The sequence below is a fragment of the Fusarium phalaenopsidis genome, assembly GCF_050370095.1.
Source record: "Fusarium phalaenopsidis strain FUZ10S chromosome Unknown contig_32292, whole genome shotgun sequence".
NCBI lineage: Eukaryota > Fungi > Ascomycota > Sordariomycetes > Hypocreales > Nectriaceae > Fusarium > Fusarium phalaenopsidis.
This window is the reverse complement of record NW_028145410.1, coordinates 1,525,649-1,546,425: the sequence shown is the minus strand read 5'-3', so window position 1 is coordinate 1,546,425 and position 20,777 is coordinate 1,525,649. Positions and strand designations below refer to the sequence as shown.

General features: G+C 52.1%; 5 protein-coding genes across 5 annotated transcripts; 1 reads left to right on the top strand and 4 right to left on the bottom strand.

The window, feature by feature from the left end:
- Positions 1-1,112: 1,112 nt before the first annotated feature.
- On the bottom strand, positions 1,113-2,663 carry LRP88_04774 (tRNA (uracil) methyltransferase; the record flags this gene model as incomplete). The annotated part of the gene is made up of 1 exon (XM_083241341.1): positions 1,113-2,663. One exon carries the CDS (start codon positions 2,661-2,663, stop codon positions 1,113-1,115), a length of 1,551 nt encoding a protein of 516 aa, XP_083102489.1.
- A 3,959-nt stretch (positions 2,664-6,622) lies between these two features.
- LRP88_04773 (translation initiation factor eIF1) lies at positions 6,623-7,376 on the top strand (the record flags this gene model as incomplete). Its single annotated transcript, XM_083241340.1, has 4 exons — positions 6,623-6,650; positions 6,851-6,925; positions 7,086-7,178; positions 7,228-7,376. 4 exons carry the CDS (start codon positions 6,623-6,625, stop codon positions 7,374-7,376), a joined length of 345 nt encoding a protein of 114 aa, XP_083102488.1.
- Positions 7,377-8,201: 825 nt separating this feature from the next.
- LRP88_04772 (N-glycosylation protein-domain-containing protein) lies at positions 8,202-9,301 on the bottom strand (the record flags this gene model as incomplete). Its single annotated transcript, XM_083241339.1, has 3 exons — positions 8,202-8,447; positions 8,535-8,682; positions 8,934-9,301. 3 exons carry the CDS (start codon positions 9,299-9,301, stop codon positions 8,202-8,204), a joined length of 762 nt encoding a protein of 253 aa, XP_083102487.1.
- Positions 9,302-10,051: 750 nt separating this feature from the next.
- LRP88_04771 (uncharacterized protein) lies at positions 10,052-11,558 on the bottom strand (the record flags this gene model as incomplete). The annotated part of the gene is made up of 3 exons (XM_083241338.1): positions 10,052-11,279; positions 11,329-11,385; positions 11,437-11,558. 3 exons carry the CDS (start codon positions 11,556-11,558, stop codon positions 10,052-10,054), a joined length of 1,407 nt encoding a protein of 468 aa, XP_083102486.1.
- A 5,187-nt stretch (positions 11,559-16,745) lies between these two features.
- On the bottom strand, positions 16,746-17,393 carry LRP88_04770 (uncharacterized protein; the record flags this gene model as incomplete). Its single annotated transcript, XM_083241337.1, has 1 exon — positions 16,746-17,393. The coding sequence occupies one exon, from the start codon at positions 17,391-17,393 to the stop codon at positions 16,746-16,748; it is 648 nt and encodes a 215-aa protein (XP_083102485.1).
- Between the last annotated feature and the right edge of the window lie 3,384 nt (positions 17,394-20,777).

Below are 20,777 nucleotides of genomic sequence, written 5' to 3'. Positions count from 1 at the left end.
TTGACGATGCATAGGCTGCCAAACGCCGTGACTCCTTCACGCTCAACGGACTGCTACCTGAGAAGCAGCAAATAACCGGTAACCATGCAGACGCATCGAAGTAGTCCATCGTTTGCCCGTTGAAGACCCCGGCTCTCGTGTCGCGGGAAGCCCATCCGGAGACGACCCCATGGGCAGCAAACGGGTGCTCGCAGGACATGATACCTGCGAGATGCCTCCTATCCTGCCATGATTCGTTGTTCCAAGTTTGCTCTCCTTGATGCTGCATTGGTGCTGATTTGATCAACATGGCTGAGCTGCAAGCTCCCATCGACCATGGCTTGGCTGAGGCCTCAAACGGACAAGAAAGAGGGGGAAGGGGAACTGTGTTGAAGCCAGTTACAAGTTGACGAAGTCATATCGAAAGGGTTGCCGTTCCTGTGACACCACACGCACATACACAACAAGGCTGGCGTTTGTAAACATACATACAGTATTCATGCAGGCTATGGTCCGTGGGTTGTCGACGCTGCCAAGCTGGAGCAGGAAACGCAAAGGTGACAGATCAGATCGTCGTCAACCCGTTCGCTGGTTTGCTTTGGACTTGTCGAATGGCTGCAGTAGTGTATCGAGTTCTCTTGAAGAAAAAAAGCCACTGCTTATCTTTGCTTGGGTCTAGCCCCAGAGCCCGATCCAGAGGAGGCTGCAGAGCGACCCCCATGATGCATCCACGCATGAAGTAAACAGAGATATCGTCACATTAAATCTCGCGATGTGACAAGAGGGAACATAGCATGGGTGAGAAAAGAGGCGCAAAAGGGGCATGACTCTCTGCATTTGCCGTGCGACACACACAAACGGATCGAGTGGTTTTTTCTCTCAATGCAGTTTGAGTTCCAATGTGATCGACTGTCGTGTTTTTTTGAGGCTTGCAGTTGTAGCTTCTCACACTGTCAACGTTGTCCATCAACTCAACCATGCATCACCCCCAATATGTGATATGCCAGAGCCCGGTGAATCCCACGCTGCCAAACAAACAAGACACCCCAATCTTTTTTCAGCTTGCATCTTTCTCTTTGGCGTTGCAGTGCCAGGACGCCACTGATCCCCGTCTCCTTTCGCCATGTGCCGGATCAGTGACCTCTGGGCATCGACTTGAGCAGCTTGACAACATTGTTGTAGTAACCCTCAACTCCTCCGTAATTCTGCAGCACCCCGGAGATGTCCACCTCGTCGAGATCCTTGGTCCTCGTCCGTCCCAGTAGCCCCGTGTTTCTCGTGCTCGGGATCCTCAGCATCTCGGTCTCGACCTTCCACCCGCAGTCCCCGGCAATCAGAGTCACCCAGTCGACTAGCGACGCAAACATGGACTTGCCCTTGGTCTTGTCGCGGGGCGGAGGGGCTCGCCACCTGTCGCCTGTGAGGTTGTGGCTACAGCACGGGATCATGATGAAGGGGCACTCAGAGATGGCGGCGAGGATGGGTGTCCAGGGCGTCAGTTCGTCGGCGTGGTTGGAGATGATGAATGTGCCCTTTGGAAAGATGCCATCGTGGATGTCATCCGGGCCAACCTCATCCTGCTCTCCGTTTGCAACCTCCCTCGGCACGACGCTGGGGAGTAGAAGTAATCTCTGCAGGGATTTACCCGAGGGTGACATGGACGATGAGCCGTTGTATTGAGCCCAAGACTTGCGCTCTCGCGCGTCGAATCCCCAGCCCGTGTAACCCTCTTCTCGTAGAATGTGCACCAGCAATCCGTTTCCACATCCAATGTCGACAAAGCTGGGAAACTCTGCGTCCCTGTACATGTCTCTCCACAGCTCAATGAGGAAAGCCGCGATGCCCAGATCCTCAAACACATGTTTGGACGGATCTGTTGTCTCGAGCCAAGACCTCGTAAGGCGTCTGGCGTACTTGTTCTTGAGCTCGGAGTACCTGTCCTGGAATCGCTCTCGAGGCACGACAACGTCGTGGTTTACCCTCTTGACGTAGCCGACGGCATTGGCGTGACCGTGCTTGTGGATGGTCTGGAGGAGATGATGGGCAACCCTCCCCAGCTTCACTTGATTAGCCCCCTGGTCGGCCTCTTCGGTGGCAGGGTCCTCTTCGAAAGGCAGGAAATGGATAGAGATTGTGCCCTTGTTTGTAGCCGGATCCCACTCGTGGAGCTGGCCTACCCCCCTGACTTTGGGGTGATAGTAGGGCATTTCTGCAGCAGAGGTAGCATGTGGTAGATAGATGGTAAGAGATCTTATCAGGCCTTCATCCTCTGGAGAGTCCTCGCTCTCTGGGGTAAGAGGCGAAGTGTAGAAAGAGCACGTTTGATCCAGGGGCGCATCTCGAAGTGTATTCCGAGGAATGAGCCTGCGAACAATAGTTCTTTGACAGATCAAGCCCTGAAAGTCTGGGATAGAAGGGCAGTCCTTGACAGAGTCTTTATTATGAGGCTGCGAGCCATCCCCATCATCGTAGAGAACATCCGCGCGAAACAACCATTTGGAGTTGAGGTTTGGATTCCTAACCAAGTTCAACATGATATCGTCAAAGTATCTCGTCTCAAAGGTACAAGCGTGGCGGCACACGGGCACCCAACCACCACCACCATCACCATCGGCGCGGAGGGCGGGCGGCGATCCCGGGGGGAGCTCTTCCGGGTCAAAGGGCAATTTCCTTCGAATCTCCATCTTTTATTCGTTTCGGAGGTTGGTGCCGGCAAGACCGGAGGGCTGGTTGAGTTTTGCAAGGGGGATACTGTAAAAGTGGTGAGACTTTTGAGTCTTGGGAAAATTCAGTTGGTACCCAGTACGCGGGTCAAGAAGAAACGGCAGACCACGGAATAGAACGGCAAGCACCTCCACAACTCTCAAGGGTAATAACTTTTTATAAAAGTATCAAATTGACTGAAATTGAAAAGAGCGTACGAAGAAGGTTTTCTATGAATTTTGTATATTATTTTCTATTGTGTTGCTTGTCTACCTATCTACACATTTGTTTCTCGTGCCTCGTTTTTGCGTACCCTAGGTACCGACAATTTGCGATTCGGGAATGTCACCCCGGACGTTGCTAGCCTTTCTCTGCCGGCCCAACAAAGTCAAGCAAGGAAAGGCCAGCAAGCGGTGGAACCAAGAATCGAGACTGCAAAAATCTCCCCTTAATAGCACACTTCCCTCTTAAATATTTATACAGATAAAAGCTATTAAATTATAGTATACGAGGAGAAGATTAGATAACGTACATGATAAGCGAGTGCACCAGACAAGCGAGTGCACTAAAAATCTCTACCTTAAAGATAGAAATCGCTATAAAAACACCACAAACTATTTGATCAATTAAAACTACTGGCTATACTCTTCCCCTGATGTCTCAATCACTACCTGACAGGTCCTTGCATTATGGCCGGGCTTGCCGCAGACACCACAACGCCGAACACCTGGTCGCGCCGACCTCCCTTGACCACCACTTCTCGACGATTCGGCCACTACCTGCGCATCAACATCCATCTAATCAATTGCTTGCCTTCCTTCCTCTACCGTCATTACCCCTCTTTTCTATAGTCGGGTTCTTTTTGCCCTCCGGCGCCGGCTTAGTATCTCATTTGCCTCTCGAAGGTCTTTGTTCTCAGCGGTTAATAAGGCTACCCGATGCATAACTGCCTTTGTCCCCTTTGCAAGAGACTATAGAGCTTCTAAAATTGACTCTGGGGAGCTGCTCTGATGCCTTCTAATTCGTCTTTCGAGGTATTCAGACTAAGATCCAGCCTCAAGCACGGTCTTTGGGGTCCTTAAGGCCTAAGGGGTCGACGGTTTAGCTGCCTCCTCAACCGGCGTTGGCATACGTAGCTACACATCAAGCTTTAAGATCACATTTTCCGCATTAAGAGAAACAAGCCTAGCTCCTCTGAAAGCCCCCTTGATATTTCGTTCTGTCATAGTGGCTTAAAATGCGGCGTAGAAGGCCAGAAAGAACTCGGTCTTTGAAACGTGGGTTATAGAGCATCTGATTAGACGCTCTATTTCTTAACCATAAGCACTCTTAAGCACGCTAAAGCACCCGACGTCAAGGGGCTAAAGTAGATGAGAGGAATGAGGTGGCATACAAAGCCTAATGATCTTATTCTCCTCATAATATCTCTTAAATTCGATGGAGTGGTGACTTTCGTGGCCATTAAGGATTAAGAGACGATAGATACCAATTGATCGATTGGTTGTGCACCGGTTAAAGTGCTTAAGCCACTCGAGACCGGTCTCATTATCGGTCTAGCCATTTTAGGTCGTCGCAATAGCCCAATCGCCCGGGAGGTTGCTTTCTCGGTACCAGTTGGCGAGATAATATTGGCCCGCACCGATGATAAACGGCGGGATCGGCCAGCCTTCCGCATTGATCGCCTGAATGACCGTAATCCATTCTCGGTTTCCAGGCTGCACTGCTTTTGGCTTTTCACGCCTTTCTGTGCCTATGACGACCATTCCGCTTGCAATCATGCCCATAAGAAAGCCAGTCTCATCAACATTATAGATATCATCTGATTGGATGCCGTACTTCGCGATTATATTCGCCACAAGCCGAAACCAATCGCGGATAATGGTTGGATCTTCGCACTTAGCTCTCTGGTAGTCGTATTTGCGAAAAAAACGCGTCTTAAGGTCTAGGTGTCGCTTGACGAAGTTTGAAGCCCAGCGCACGCCAACTGGTGACGCGTCGCGGTCGGCAAGCAATTGATCAGCCATTTCTTTCACACCACGTAGCCGGGGGGGAAATCCTCGCGAATCTAGGTCAAGAATAAACTGAATAATGATCTGTTCCTCTAGATCTGATAGTTTGCGTGATTTCGGGATGGTATCGCGTTGAGATTGTATGCCATTGTGCCGACGACGTAAGGCATAGTAGTCAACCTGGTAGAGCCTTGCAGTTTGTCGTAGTTTTAAATCTGGGTTATTTTGAAGGGCCTGAAGTGCAAGAAGTAATCTAGCTTCTTTATTTGATTGAGACATCTCTAGTTGTGAGGAATTAATTAATCAAATGGTGATGATGTTAGATGAGGGATTTTTGGTGCACTCGCTTGTCTGGTGCACTCGCTTATCATGTACGTTACCTGCCTTTATATATCTTAATTTATAATTATTTGGCTATCAAATTGGGCTTCTTTTGGTAGCAAGAGGTCGCCTTACTGAGATTTTGGTGTGGCTACTTGGGTTTGCAGTCCCGATTCTTGGCTCCACCGCCTGGCCAGTTAAACTCGGAGCTCTCCCCATGCGCTAAACAGCCATGAGGCGATAAATCCTCCGTCTTTGAACAAGCCTCCCCCAGTTCTCACTTCACCTTCGGCTCCGGGAAGGCAAAGTGGGAAGCCTCGGGTTGTCCCAGGATTTCGGGCCTGGCAAGGGAAGGCTAGGATACGGACAGGGTATCCGTCGAGAATGACGAAATACAGGCACTATCAGCGGGCAGCAGATGTGACACCGAGGATAGTCACTGCGATGGCTGTGTTTTGCGTAAAAGTCGCTGAGGACTGCATGGATGAATCAGGTGGCGACTCTACATCAGGCTCTGCAAGGCCAAATCTGCCTCGAAATGACTGCTTTCAACCCCGATGTTGCCTTTTGCCCGTTGGGATCGGCTGGAGGACTATTTCGTGGCAACAAGTCAGACGCTCTTTGACCGAGCTCCTGGGATGCAGCCCTGTGCGTCACGAGCGAGGGCTGGGTGACTCGCAGCGCAACCACCCTCTTGTGGAGTTGAGTTGACTTGCCGCGGGTTCACTTCAGTTCTTTTGTTCGTGGAGACGGAACACCGCTGGCCCTCCCGCAACCGGCCGGACCTGATTTGCAGGCTGGATTGCGATGGCCGGTGCGTCAGGGGCTGTGCATTTTCCGAAATTTCCCAGGTGTACAGTACTGTCATTGCCCCCCCAGTATACGAAGTTAACAGTCTCGAAGCGACAAAGTGATGGAATTCTGTAGAGTCAAATAGCCGCATTCTGTAAAACGGGCTTCGCCGGGCGCAAACTGATGGGAGATGTGGCCAAAATAGCATTGCATGTCTCGCATTCTGGACTGGACTGGAATTGCCCGGCCAGAGCGGTGTGCGCGATAGTCCTGGGCTGTAGGTGGCCAGGCGTAAAGAGTGACTCCCCCCTAAGAGACCGGATCCGACCACTGACAGGCTGCGACTGCGGCTGGGCCTTCTTTGTTTGGGCTGGTCCCTGGTGGAAACCTCCCATGGATGGCTGTGGATGGCGACCGAATTCATCCAGACAAGGCTCGGCGCCTCACATGTCAGGCCACAACAACCGCCAGTAAGGCATCCGGCAGCCCGTGCTCCCTTCCGCCCGCCGCCCGCCAGAGCCCAACCAATCCTCACTTACTCATCTTTTGCCCCTCCGCTTCTCTTTTCGAAACTCTCTTTCTTCACCCCCTACAACGTCACCAACACAAATACCCGCAACTCCCCCCCAGACTCTTGTCCTCTCGCAAACTTCGTCGCAAGACTCTCCTCTCTCGCAAGCTCACCTACGCAACTCCCCCGTACCACTTCTTCGATCAACCTACACAGCGAGGCGCTATCTTAGCCGGCGGTCGCTGAAAACACCCTCAACCCTTTTACAAAACCCATTTCCCAAGGTCACCCCAGTACCTCCGAGTTTATGTCCATCGAAAATCTCAAGACCTACGGTACGTTTCTCTCTCGATCCATCTCCTCCATCCATCGGTCGGAAGCCCTCAGATCGTCCAGAGGCAACCCAGCCTCAAAAACCGACCCGCGTGTACCTGCATCTGTTGATGCCAAGCCACATGCTTCCGACCCCGCCAAACCCACATGTCAGGACAGATGGTCAATGGAAACAAGTTTTACTAACTGCTCTCGTCAATAGACCCCTTCGCCGAAGCCGACGAGGACACCGGAGAAACCAAGCAGACGCAGAATTACATCCATATACGCATTCAGCGTAAGTCATTCCCTCCTCCAAGCCACCTCAGCCACCGGCGCAGCGCATCGAGAGTCGCATCACCTTGCATCCTCACGTGAGATTGTCTGGTGGTCGCCTGGATCGTCGCATCGCTGCATCGGCAACGTCATTTCTCGTCCAATGCTAACCTCCATCACAGAGCGTAATGGACGCAAGACTCTGACCACTGTCCAGGGTCTCCCCAAGAAGTTTGACCAGAAGAAGATTCTCAAGGTCATCAAGAAGAAGTTTGGTATGTTTTCTTTTCCGTCCTACTGTCATCCAGCTGCTAACCTGTACAGCCTGCAATGGCACCATCGTCAACGACTCCGAGATGGGAGAGGTGATCCAGCTCCAGGGGGATCAGCGCAAAGATGTTCAGGAATTCCTCATCGACAAGAAGGAAGGCCTCGAGCTAGATGCCAAGACCATCAAGGTCCACGGCTTCTAAAGCTATGCATGCCCCGTCGTCCTGTCAGTCGCCGTACCCGGGCGTCTTGACGTAGAGGGACAGGGATGCATGGCCTCCGGCTTGTGCCTTATCCGGACGTGTCCCCTTGCATTGGAGACACCCCGAGGCTCGGATCCGATTACTCTAGGACGACGGGCACCCACTCAGGGCGAGTTTGACTCCTGGTGGCTTTTTGGAAGAGTATTTTTTCTGCTGCACACGTTCTGGAGCGGGTGGGTGGTGGTTTACCTACAGCGTCTGCCCAGCTCACGTGCAGAGAGGACGAGGCTACGGGCAAAGCACCTGTCGTGTTGTGTCTTTAGACGAACAGACAAGGCTTGTCGGTCGCTCGTTAGTCAAGTATATCCTACCTGGGCAAGCCCCGCAGTAGTCTCAGGCAAATAAATACAAGGCCAATTCCGAATGAGTTGAGTGCAGACGTGATTTTAGGCGCGGTTCAACTGAAAGTGATGTAAATAGACTTGACGCCAGGCCCTTCATATCCAGTTTCAAGATAAACTCCAAGGCACCGACTCCAAAACTAACTGCCTATACACACAATACAATACAACAAGAGTCTGAAAGACAAAGACTCGCTGAAAGACAAGGTTGAAACAAAACAACAAGCACAGCCCCAGCATGGGCGGGATATAAAACTCCGGAACGAGAATACAAGAACGTATACAAATAATCCAAAACAGACAGCGGCCAGGTACGGATGGCCATTCACAGGTCCAGCAAGAACCTGGCTCAATGTGAGGGGGAGGATGCACACCGGCATGCCGGCACACAGTTCCGCGCAGATGACGAGGATGACGAGATGCGCTAGAGGCCGTCATGCTGCTCGATGCTGCCCCTAACCTGCGCGACGACGCGTGACGCCTCGTCCCAGGCGCGGCGGCCAGAGGCGATGAGGGGTATCTGGGGATACTGGGGCGTGTAGAGGTGCATGTGCACGAGCAAAGTCACCATGCTGAGGAAGCTGGCGATGGAGAAGACGTTGATGGACGTCGAAGTCTCCTTGCGGATGTTGATTTTCTGGTGCGTGATGTGATACATTACGGTTAGGGTCTATGTGGTTTTGTGTATTAGTGGGTGAAGGCAAAGAAGGGTGCACATGAATGTTGCGGTGTGAAGCCGAGGTGAGGGGGAACGTACAGTTGCTATGCCGATCCAGCCTGGGAGGAGGAGACGGGGGTCTTGGAAGCCGCCCGCGAGGGAGAGCACGCCGGCCGTGATGTAGGCGTTGCAGGCATTAATAGTTAGGAGGCGGACCATTGTCGCCTGAGGAGTATAGTTGATGAGCCTGTATATAGCTTGTCAGTATCATGGTTTCTCTGCAGAGCAGGGGTGTTTGGTGGACAACGTACCATCGCGACATCAGGCAGTCGGTAAAGAAAAAAGACAAATATCCTGAAGCAAAACACTGAAAATCCCACGACATCAGCACAATTCCTTCTTGCAGTTTCATATCACAGCTTTATACTCCAATAGAGCCAGCTTTCTCCGTGGAAACGCACCCATATTGTAGCGAGCCCAGTTTCAGTCAGGGCATACCTCGCATCCGCCTCGACGCTCAACCCCTTTGTCCCAGCCGCCGCCGAGGGAACGACGACGACGAGCTCCGGCCCTGGCAGCAGTCTCAGCAGGAGCTGAAGCGCCGAGGGGAGACCCCACCAGAGCGCGGGAAGGATGGAGACGAGGCGGAGGGTGAAGAGCCACGGATGCCAGGGCGGGGGCACGTTGAGGACGACGGCGACGCGAGGCTGGAGGAGGGAGGGATGCACGGGGGGTTCAGAGCTGCTGTTGGTTGTCGCCGCTGCTGTATTCGGGGTCGGGGTCGAGGAGGTCGTCGCGAGAGGTTGTGGAGGGAGCGGGAGATGGCCTGTCGAGGAGCCCCGACGGAGGGGGGAGGGGTTGGCCATCACTCGCTCGGTCAGGCCATCTGAAGCAAGATGTTTTCTCGGTAGGCAATTCGTGATATCCAGAATTTCTAGAGTAAATGCGTTGGTGGAGTAAAAATTGGACAAAAACGCGGTGGTTGCAAAGCAAAGGGGGGAAGTTCAGAAAAAAGATGATGGTGATGGCGTCAAAGGAGGAACCTCTCTCCTCCCTCTCGCCTTGCACCGAGTCCGAACAGGGGTTGCGGGGAAAGCTGCCATGGTTTGTGCATTCGGCGCCTGCCAAGTGGGCACACAAGGGTCATGAATGTGGCTAGAGCCTCCCCCAATTTCCAACTGTGGCGCGAGCACCCCGTGGCTCGTGGGTTAGGGTTGAAGAGTTGAAGATCTGCCAAACCAGAAAAGGTAAACAGCTCAACAGACGGCATTGATAAGTCGTACAGAGTGGCTTATCTCTGAAAACAAGAGTCATGACGAGGGACGTGACATTACACCCAATTTCATTTCAAAGCTAGCACTAAGGTATCATATTTTCGTTGGTTAACTTGCATACTCCTCCATTTTATCCAGACTACCCACCGATCCAACCCTTGAGACGCAATCGTCACTTCCATTGTTGTAAGAAATTCGACATGTGAGAGAAATCCAGACCATCAAGATTACCCCTTGAATCGCCGGTAATGAAGCCTCCGGGTAACGACTGACAAAGTGGTGAAACACATCGTGTAACCACACCACCTTCCGCCCCACGAAGTGTCCTCACTCGAGTCCTCCTCAATCCTCGTCTTGCTTCGACCGTTTGGGAGGGCTGCCGCCGTCCTCCTCCGAACTCTCTCCCTGATCGTCTTCAAGGCGTGTCCGCTTTTTTCCGTCTCTTTGAGGTGCGCTCAGTTGTTTCGGCAGCAGAGATGGGTGATCTGCATCCCCATCCTCGTTCCAGGTGTCGCCTCCTTCAAGGTCCAGCCCATCCTCAGTCGATGTTGGCAACCCCAGTTCCTTCTCGATCAAAGGTATTTGATCACGTATCCATCTCAGTAGTATCTCGTGGCGCTTTGCTCCGCTCCTGGCTTCTCGATAGGTTGCCGTCGCCTTCTTGTACTCCTCAATCATGTTTTTCCGAATCTGAAAGTCGTCGAATTCCTTGATCGCCGAGTCCAGTTCCGCTTGGGCTTCGAACAATTTCCGTTGTGCCGTAGGCCCTTTCACACTTGGGTCCAGCATGTCCCGGTCTGCCAGCAAGATATTTGATCTTGCAATCTCCACCGCTTGTCTCAGTGACGTCCTCTCCTTCTCACAAGCGGCCGCAAACTCGTTGGCTTCGATGTCGTCCTCGGTCTCGTCTGGTTTCAATACCTTGGTGCTGACGAGATTCTTCCAAGCCTCCTTGTACTGTTGATGTGACTGCTTGTGCCGGAGGAACTTTTCGTACTCGAAATACTCAAAACACAGGTACTCGATCCACTGAGATAACTCGGTTTGATCGTATGGATTCTTTTCGAGATGAAGAGACCCAGCGAACGAGTGCTTGGCCAAGCGTTTCTGACACCTTGAAGAATGCTCACTGAAGGTTTCCGGTTGACTCCTCACGCTGAGCTGGTGACGACGAAACTGATCCCATCTTTCCCATTGCCGCTCGTACACTACCCAATCATCCGGTTTCGGCTCTTCCGACTCCCCTTGCCAGTACTTCAGAACCTCGGCGTGCTTTGTCGGTTTCCTCGAGACCTCTTCGATGCGCTCAATGGGATACCAGGGTCGTCCTCCATTCCTGGTTAGTAAGCCGTGAAAACTCCTCTCGCGGTCGAGGGTGTTGAGATATCGCTCCTCAGGTGATAGGGGCCGTCTAATTCCAGCTCGGAATGAGGCTCTGCTAGGAGTGGTTGGACTGGGCAGGGTCTCGCTTTCGGGCTTGGTGTGGGGGTAGAGATGCATGTAGCTGCCGGGCTTGTCACTTGGATAGATGGCACTGGGGATGTTTGGCAGCAGGTCGCAGTAAAGGATACTATGGAACCATCAGAGAGGGAATAGAATAATCGAGGAAGCGCCCATACCCGATTCGGTCCCTCATCCAACGAGTGACCTTGTCTTGGCTTTCAAGGTCGAGGTTGCTGAGATTATTGTCAGCCGCGGGCCGATGGCAGTCGTCAATATGGACCTACGCGCAACGCTCATTGTGCATGTCGAGTTCCTTGTCAGTCCACCCGACGGCGTCTGGACCTCGACAAGGCGTCCGGTCCGTCGGTCCATCGGGCGTAGGCGAGTTTGGTAGCTGGCGGTCCATTCGAGAGCCTCGGGAGAAAAGTTGGGGTGAGAGGGCCTGGCAGACGAGGCGGCGGTCGGACGAGCAGAGGGCGAGTGAAGCTGGCTCAGTGGCTGACAGCTAAAGACGATGGGAAGGCGGCCAGTGTTGTAGGATTGAAGAAGGACTCGGGCGAGTGAGGTGCAGCCAGCACATGCGTCGCGCAATGGGCAGAGAGCAACACAGACACAGACAAATCCGACAGTGACACAAGCAGAGGATACACACATGGATGAGACAAGAGGGATCGGATCGTGAGTGAGGCTGAGCTTGAGCTCGTAGGTAAGTTCCTACGTACCTCGGAAGGTATTTAGGGGGGCGTGCACAGGCACGGGCACTGCAAGCGCAAGCAGAAGCAGCCTTGTTCTGTCGCATTTCCTGAGTGAGGAAGTTGCATGCTCGCACGCACCTTCTCGGTCGTCGCGGGTTTCGATTTAACGATGGAAAGCGCGGCCCAGGTCAGGTCGCCCCTCTACTCCCCTGCTCTGTGTCAGTGAGGCACGGAGAGGAAAACAGGTACCCCGGTACCTTGCCTTGCGTGGTAGCCGGGTCCCTAGCCCGGGCAGCCCAGCTCCAGGGCCCTCTCAGTCTCCAGGGCTGGGCAGTGGGGCAGCTTTGCCGGCAGCGTGTTTTGGCATGTTCCAGGGGGTCCATCCCTCCCCACAGCGGGCGGCGTGGATCCTTTCCATCGTCACAGGTCGACCGAAGAGTCCGGGTACGTACCTACATCTGCGGGCTGCCCGTCAACACCAGACGGGAGCAGACAGAGACTACGAGAGCAGCTAAGATGAGCGAACCCTGGTTCTGTAGATGAGCTGAATCAAGTGACCCAATAACGTCAGGGCTCGGAGGTTTGTGACACCCGGAGTAGAAGAGTCTTCGGCAGTTTGGGCAAGAGAGAGAGCCCTGTAAGAAGGGTGTGAGTAACCTGAAAACTTCACTTTTGCCCAAGCAAGAGATGCGTCTCGAAGAAGCAAATACACAAGTAAAAAATAGAATAAAAATGTGTCAACACGGAGATGATTTTCAAGTCCCTGGCAATAATTTTTGAGCAATTATTTTCCCATTCCCTGGCCATCATGGCATTTCACTCGATATCCACAAAACCAGCCTGTCGACATCAAACATTCCCAGATCAAGGACGTCCCAGTATCCAGCACACAGGTACACCACCGCTGGCAGAAGTGGATGCCGGTCGCACGCGGCCGCAGCAGAGCATCTCTTCCCCCACTGATGGATAGAATGGATGGAAGGACAAGTACCGCGGGATAAGCGCCAGAAACTTCTAGGCAGTGTTTAGCTCCAACATGCGTGGGACCCGGGATCTCCCCCCCAAGCCCCCCTCTTGACCGCACATTTGTCATTTGTATCACCGTCATGCGCCGTGGAGCGAGCCAGACTCCCTTGTCCATCATTTCCATGCCCCACGCACCACAAAGAGCATGCAGGTCCTTTCACGGTTGACTCTGTTCCTCGTCCCGCGCAATCGTCGTGACAGTGTCTGGCCTGGTGTTGCGAGTTTCGTCTTGTTGAAGGGCCTGTTCAAACTAGAAAAGTCGGATGTGTTGGGTGACACCGTCTGCAACAACCCATTTAGAGCCACCACTCATCTTCCGAAACGTTGTCGAATATCATCCAGGGCCATCAGATAAAGCTTTTTTTTTCTTCGTCCTCGCAATTTGCCCCCCGGCCAAGACCAACTAAGCCCCGTCCAAGCCGGCATCGGGGACTCCATGCTAAACTAACTGCTACTGTAACTAGCTGGTCCCCAATCTCTGAGAGAGCCAGCCTGATCTCGAGCAACCATCCTTGCGCGCCAGCTGCCCGTCGATCCCATCTGCCTTTTCTGCAGCTTGACCCTTTCTTAGCTTACCGAAGATACCGAACCTGGACAAACCTGGGGACCAGATCCTATCGACGACAAACAAAATGTGCGAATGTACATACAGCACAGCACAGCACGTCTGTATGTAGACGACGTCTGACCCATCACGCATCCCATACCTACAGTACATGCAAGGCATGTCTCGCCCAGTTTTACCACCCATGCTCATGCACGGGCGAATCTCTCCACCTTGACAATCTTGCTCTCCCTCTCTCCCGCCTCACTTGTGCTGCGTGCGCTGCCAGTGGCAGCCAAGGGCCGGCCGTCTTGAATCAGCTCAACTTTGACTGTGGGCACGTCTACCCGTTTGTCACCTCGCACAATGTCCTGGTGAAGTGGGACAGAGCTCGATGGTCGGATCATATGCTGGTCCCCGAGGTGCGGGCTGACGGTGTTCTCTCCCTCCTTGCGTCATGACCTTGGCCCTTTTCACGCCGGGCTGCTGCTGCGGCACGAATGAGCCCTTATCGAGGATACATGCAGGCAGGCAAACATGGATTCGAATGTTTGCTCCCTCATGCCTGCTACTACTGCGCGTTCTTCCAATTTCGGTTCTCTGCAGCCCATGAGACGTCGGCTGGGAAGAGGTTTGGCTGACGAACAGGGAGGGACCAAGGGAGGGATCGCTCTGTGTTGTGTCACCCACCATCAGCCTCTCAACGTCGGGCTACCACTTCCAGGGAAACGGGGCTGTCGGCCTGCGTGCGGTACGTGCGACAAAGCAACGTCGTACAGCGTCCCGTGCTGAAACGCCCGTTGACTGGTTGGTCAAGACGCAGTTGATGAGTATCTGCTGTCGGTGCGATATCTCGGGAGCCTGCTCATTGCTGAACACAAGCTGGTCAGGAAGGATCCTATGTTAGAATGGTTATGCTTGCATGACAGCACATCCGGGAGCAGGGCCTGAGGCTGTTGGCTCAGCAGTGAGCCCCGCGAAATGGCGTGGGCAAGAGAATGGGTTGCACAAACGATGGCTGAAATAAGTGACATCTCGCACAGTTGAATGCCGCCTCTTCTTGGAACTGCCTTGAGAGACCAATCAGGACTACGGAGGGGGCCAGGTTCAGCTGTCCTCAATCCAGAGTGATCCAACAGGATCTCGCGAGAATGTGCGCTTATGCCTATGCTTCAAGTGGCTTGCGTTGATAGTCTGATGGATTATGTCTGAGATGAAGGCCAGTGCCTCGTTTGCGGGCTCTACCTGATGCTCCGCGGATTGCCGTCCAGTGAGTCAGGGGACCAAGAGACCCTTCATGCTTTGAATGTTTGCTACTGCATCTATGCAATACGCAATGCCGTCTGGACATGGATGAAGAGCTGCATCTGTAGATTTCACTGTGGATGGCTAAGACTACGGGGTGATGGAACAAGAAGGAGCAATCCATACCAACGTTTGTATCGACTTGGTCTTCTCAACCCGGTTTATTGCCGTTGTCTCAGTATCACAAGTAATTGATGGCATGGTCCCGTTCAAAACAGATCGAGGGGTTAAACGACTTGAATGGTCTCGTTCAAAAGGGCATTGACGTGAGGTGACGACGATGATCATCGTGGGTTCCAAGTCCGGAGGCAAGGCGTCGTTTGCGGTCTTGACAAGCACGTGTATCGCGTTGCCAAGAGCATTTACCACTACAGATGAGACAAGAGACAAGATGGTGTTTCCAACGACAGGCTTGGCGATCTGTGATTAGCTTCGCCCAGCACCTCTCAGTCTCAGCTGTTACCTTGAGAGAACGCTGCAGTGGAGGCGGTCTACATCCATGACAGCAGTTGGCCCGATCTGCGCGAATTGGATCCATCTCGAGATCACAAACAGGCACTGGGCCACGTAGGTCGGGTACCTACCAGCCCTACAAGCCAGACGCAACATGAGCTCAGAGAGATGGTGCCGGATTGTGAAGGCAAGCGGCATCGTTTGTATGCAAGGTCGGTCTAGTATACACGCACTTGCAGTCTGTGCGACGCAAACGCTGAATCTTGGAGGTATAGACAGGTGACCAATGCAATCAGCAACAATAGAACAGCCAAGCCCAGTATAATGCCCGATGATTATAGGGGAGGTAGATAGAAGAGGAAACGTATTAGATTCCAAACTCTGCATTCCAATTTGCCGACAACTCCGGCAGTAACAGAGTAGCTACGGAGTAGTTACGAGTTCACAATGTGGCGAGGCACTCAGTCCCCTCTCCTCCTCGTCTTCCACACGCTCACCCCTCTCACTGCAGCACAAGAGGCATGTTCTCAGCTCATTGGTCTCCGAACACGATCCGTTGGAAAGACGACATACCACAAGATCGACACTGTGAGTGCAACTCTTGAAGCCTGGTGCAGAAGCTGACGATGGCGTGGACGGTATAGCAGCAGTCACAGCGCCACATCCCGCTCCCGACTCGAACACGCGATACCAAATGATCCGACTGGATGTGCAAACGAATCTTTGAAGGAGGAGAGGAGTCTACCGCAGGCGGAACCTCAAAATTGTGATACCCAACTACGACGAGAACAGCAGAACAGCCAAGTTGAGGCCCCCGACCCATTGACCTCGACCCGTTCCTATTCTTATTACAACCGATTGCATACAGATCTTCACCAGACCGCAGCAAATCAGATCTTTGGGAACCGAGGCCATCCAGTCAGCTCCGTCGACACCGGCCGGATCACCGATCTCCAGGGAATGGGTTTCACAGTGGGTGACGCTGTGGAAGCTGTCAACAAACGTTTTTTATTCCCAAGCGGCAAGACAGTGACACAATCACAAGAGCTAGGTAACTTGTACAAGGAGGCTCGTGTCGTAACACCGGGATAGGACACTGACTGGGCAGCACCGTCAGAGGAACCGCAAGAAGCAGGCCACCATGTATGAAGAGCCGTATACAATTCCTAGAACTGGACAGAATTAATAATTTTATTGCGATGTCTATGCCCTAGATATACGCAGAGACTAGTTGCTGTGCTTGCTCAAGGCGATTGCCGTCCACGTTGTCGCGCTCTTGGTTGGCCTTGCGCCTAAATTGGTTCCCGACTCCCAGGACGGTTTTGAACGGGTAAACTTCCAGGTTGGTAGCGATAAACCTTTGTGCCAAGGCCATATCGTGTTCAAAGTTGTTATGTTGCCAATCGGCGAACGTTTGGCAATTCGCCGAGATGTTGTATAGTTGAAGCCCGGCCCTTGATGGGATAACTGAGCCAGATGACTCTCCCAAGACGAGTTCCTGACTTTTATCTTTGTACCAGTGAACCCGCAATCACCAAGCTCGACCTCTCCTATACCCAGGGACACCCTCTCACCTCCTGAATCTGAGAGGGAGAGCGCGCTTCCGCGTGCGGTCAGGTCGGATCATATGCAGCGGACAAGTCCACTGCAATCCCTGAAGCACCTCGTAGTGCAAAAGGACGATCATCTTTGACCAGTACGAGCAATTAACACGGGCAAGTTGAGGATGTCCGGCGAATTGCCTGACAGACTCCTGCATGCTTTTGGAAAAGCCATATATTTCCATGCAACTTTCCCATTTATGCGATTCTGAGTAGACAGCGTCCTCGGCATACACGATGCGTCTAATCATGAATTGCAAAAAGGTAATATATGGCCTTCCGTCGTTAGGGTCTGTCTCGCGCCGGACCAATCCTCTAGGCCATCCTACCCAAGCGTTCCACATCTTGGCTGCCGCCTGGGGTGTGAAGCCAACGTACTCGATTGTATCCCTCGATATGAGCACCTCAGGGATCAACGACTGGGGGTGAGGAGGCTCATTAGGTGGTGGTATGAGGGACTGATCTTGTCCGTGGCTCAAGCCAGGGGGTTGTAGTGGTTGTTGAGGAACCTGTCCAACGACCTTTTGGACAGGGCTGGCAACTTGTTGTTGCGAGAGTTGAGTAGCTCCCTCTGACTGAGGGGTGTTGTTTGTGAGGTTCGAGTTCGTAGGAGTCATGATGTCGGTATCACGTAGATGATGGGCTCTGGTTAAGTTCCGGACACTGGGTCTTCACTAGATATGATATCAGTATCTGCTACTATGCTTGCCAAAGGAAGCCATACCAGAGATGTTTGTTATGCTGAGGCTGGCACGGATCTGTTGAATGCTTTGCGAGATGAAAAGTATGCGCTATGCAAGATGCGAGATGCAAGATGAGTCTGAGAACAGCTGAATATGGCAAGCAGTCGAGAAGAGAATATGAAGTTGAGAATGAGAAGAAGAATAACTACAAGAGGTAGAGGCGTACTTGTACAAGACAGCATCCGTGTCTGCCTCCATGGGAAAACAGTTTCAACGTGCATTCTCAACAACTCTCCCCAAACTCTTTGGCATGGTTTCTTGGAAGGTCGAAAGCTAGATTAGCCCCCCGCTTCTCCTCAACTAGATGTTTCGAGCATCTCTTGTCTGGGGAAATTTGGACCAAACTAAAGTTTCATGATTCCTTTGATTCACTATCTAGGATATTTTCACCTCCATTTCCGACCAAGGTACGAGTCTTAGTCTGTATATAGGTAAGTATTACCGCTCTGTCCTCAGAGCCATACTAGACTAACCTAAGCTTCAGGAAAAGGAGACATATCAAGGCTCCTGACACGAGTAAGGAGTCGCCAGTTGACAGTACAGTCGTTCAGCGCTGATCCCTGTGGTATTATACCAGTGTTTGGTGATAGCACCATATGCGCTTATACAATGAGAGATATCGGACAGTCTGATGCATACAGACCCCAGATGTTGCCCAGGAAATTGTCTGGATGGGGCGTGGTCAACGGGCGCCTCGGTGGTGCGGCGTTATTCTAGACACCGCTTCAAAGGTTAGCATTTGTACGATAAGTTTGTGTACATCCGTGGTGCTGGGTCGACTGGAAACTTTATTCCTGGGAGGGAGGTGAGTAAACTCCTGACTGTAAATCTGCATATCAACCACAGCTGCGTGAGACTTGGAATGAGGACCTACCTCTCCTCTCGGATGTTATGATATGAATATGACTAAGTTTAGGGAATTAAATCCTAAAGTCATATAAAAATAACATTAAAAGAAAAGAATGCTTTGAAGCCTCGGCTCGAAACTCTGGTCCAGTTGAGTTCTCAATCAAAGTTACTTCACTTGTTAGCCCTCCCTCGGCCTTTCTGACGACGGTACTTTCTTTGGGACTTTACGTACTTTGCCAAAATCGTGTGAAAGGTTCTTGTCATGACAAGGTGCAAACCAGGACTGGGTTCATGCGAGTCGCAGCTGTAGGTTCAGATAAAGTTGAACGGCAAGTCTCCCGCGCTGCAGTCGTTACAAGAGCCACCGCCTCAACTGCCAGGGCTTGCATTCAAGTTGATACGTGACGACTCTTGGGAAATATAGAAAATCTGAATGCGCAGCTTTTTTGGTGAGACAAAATTTGGTTTCATATTGGCGTTGGGTGAAATTCTTTGTGGCGGCAAGTGGGAAAAGGGGCTACGCATAACGGAGACAAACAGAATGGGTTCGACCTGGCCTTGAAAAATTCGTTCACGCTGCAGCCTGATCTCAACAAACAGTAAGGTTAGGCGTACTCGTGCATTGGGTTATTTCGGCCTCAAACATCTATTCGACGGCACCCACACCAAGGTGAGGCCATCTGAGAATACCTCGCTTTCTAACACATACCCCCAGGCACCAGCCTCCCGCATCTGGTATTTCGACGCCGTGGCCGTCTCAAACTCGACCCCCGGCGGACCTCGGGAGTTCGCCAACACCTAATCCATCACAGGCAACAGAGTTAAATGGACATAGCACGTGATGCGAGTCTCGACTGCTGTCTCATGACTCCTTCGTATAAGGTCATTGAAGGAAGAGATGACGGAAGAGATGACAGAAGCTAAGAGCTCTAACTCCCCAGGGTATGGCTCGTTGCGACGCTGAGCGTTGATCCGTGTGGCCGTGTACTTGTGTTTTTTGATGGCCCCACATGCGCTCACAAGAAGAAGGATACAGGCGATCTTGGAGTAGGTGACGTTGTCGAGGGAGAGTCTAATGGTAAGGAATAGGCCCGCTGTGACGAGGTCCAAGAGAAATACAATGAGAGATATCGGACAGTCTGACGCATATGGACCCCAGACATTGCCCAGGGCATTATCCGTATTGGTCGTTGTCGATGGGCGCCTCGGTCGTGGTACAGCGTTGTTCTAGATACCGCTTCAAAGGTTAGCGTTTACACGATGGGTTTCTGGGGCGTCTCGGTACATACCGGGATGGATCGACTGGGAGGTTTAACCCCGGGAGGTCGGCAAACGAACTCCTGGCTGTGTGTCAACCACGGCACAAAGATGGATCCGAGAGGTGAGGGGGTGTAGTGTAGGAAGCAAAGTTGAGTCTCTGTGGACCCTTTTCGCCGATCCCTGTTTTATCCATGCCTGTACATGCAATAACTCGATCTTCCTCTGGATCCACGAGGGGTGGGTGTACCTTCCCTCGACATCTGCGCGAGACTTGGAATGAGAAGGAACACCTACTGGATATGCAGTGGATGGATGCGAGTCGATGTCGGACCGAGGCTTAAGAAGACGACCTGGCTATTTTTTAACTTAAATAATGAAACTTGTTAAACTCCTCTTACAGGCTATGATGGTAATACACCAAGTTTAGGGAAATATATCCTAAAGCAAATAAAAGTACTGTTGGAAGGAGGGAATGCTTCGAAGCCTCAACTCGAAACTCTGATCCAGTCGAGTTCTCAACCAAAGTCTTCTTCACCTCTTGCCGATGTTGTGCTGTGCTAAAGGTCCATCAACAGTCCCCCCTTTAAACCTTCGCTGGTAGAAACCTTCTGACGACGTATCGGATTGCGAGAATATTCCAAAGCCACTCCTAGACGAACTGGACTGAATGTTTCCAATTCTCAAGTATGAGAGTGGTCCTGTGGTATAGTCTTTGTACAGTTGGAGTGTTGAGCACAGTGGTAGAATTCAAGTGTACAACCCCAGAGCCCAGTAGACTACCAGTCTGCCGGCATTGATATTGATGTACTGTAAAAAGACCATGAGATTTCCCCCCTTTGAGAGTAGATATTTATTCTCTTGTAACTGGATGTTGTGGCGTTGCCCGTTTTCAGTCACCGGACAGTCTGACAGTCGAATTGCCTCCTGGTCTGCAATATGTCCATGCCCATATCTACCAATTTGCGGCGTCTCTCAGCACAATCAGGGATAGATGCTTGACGCTTCCGTTGTCTAATGGACCCTATAATCGACAAGCAACATTGTCAGAGAAGACAAGGAGCTGGACGTGACAGACCACCAAGTCCTAGCCTGGTACGCCAAATGTCCTCCACAACCTCAAAGCTGTCACGCATGTGTTGGAATTCGATC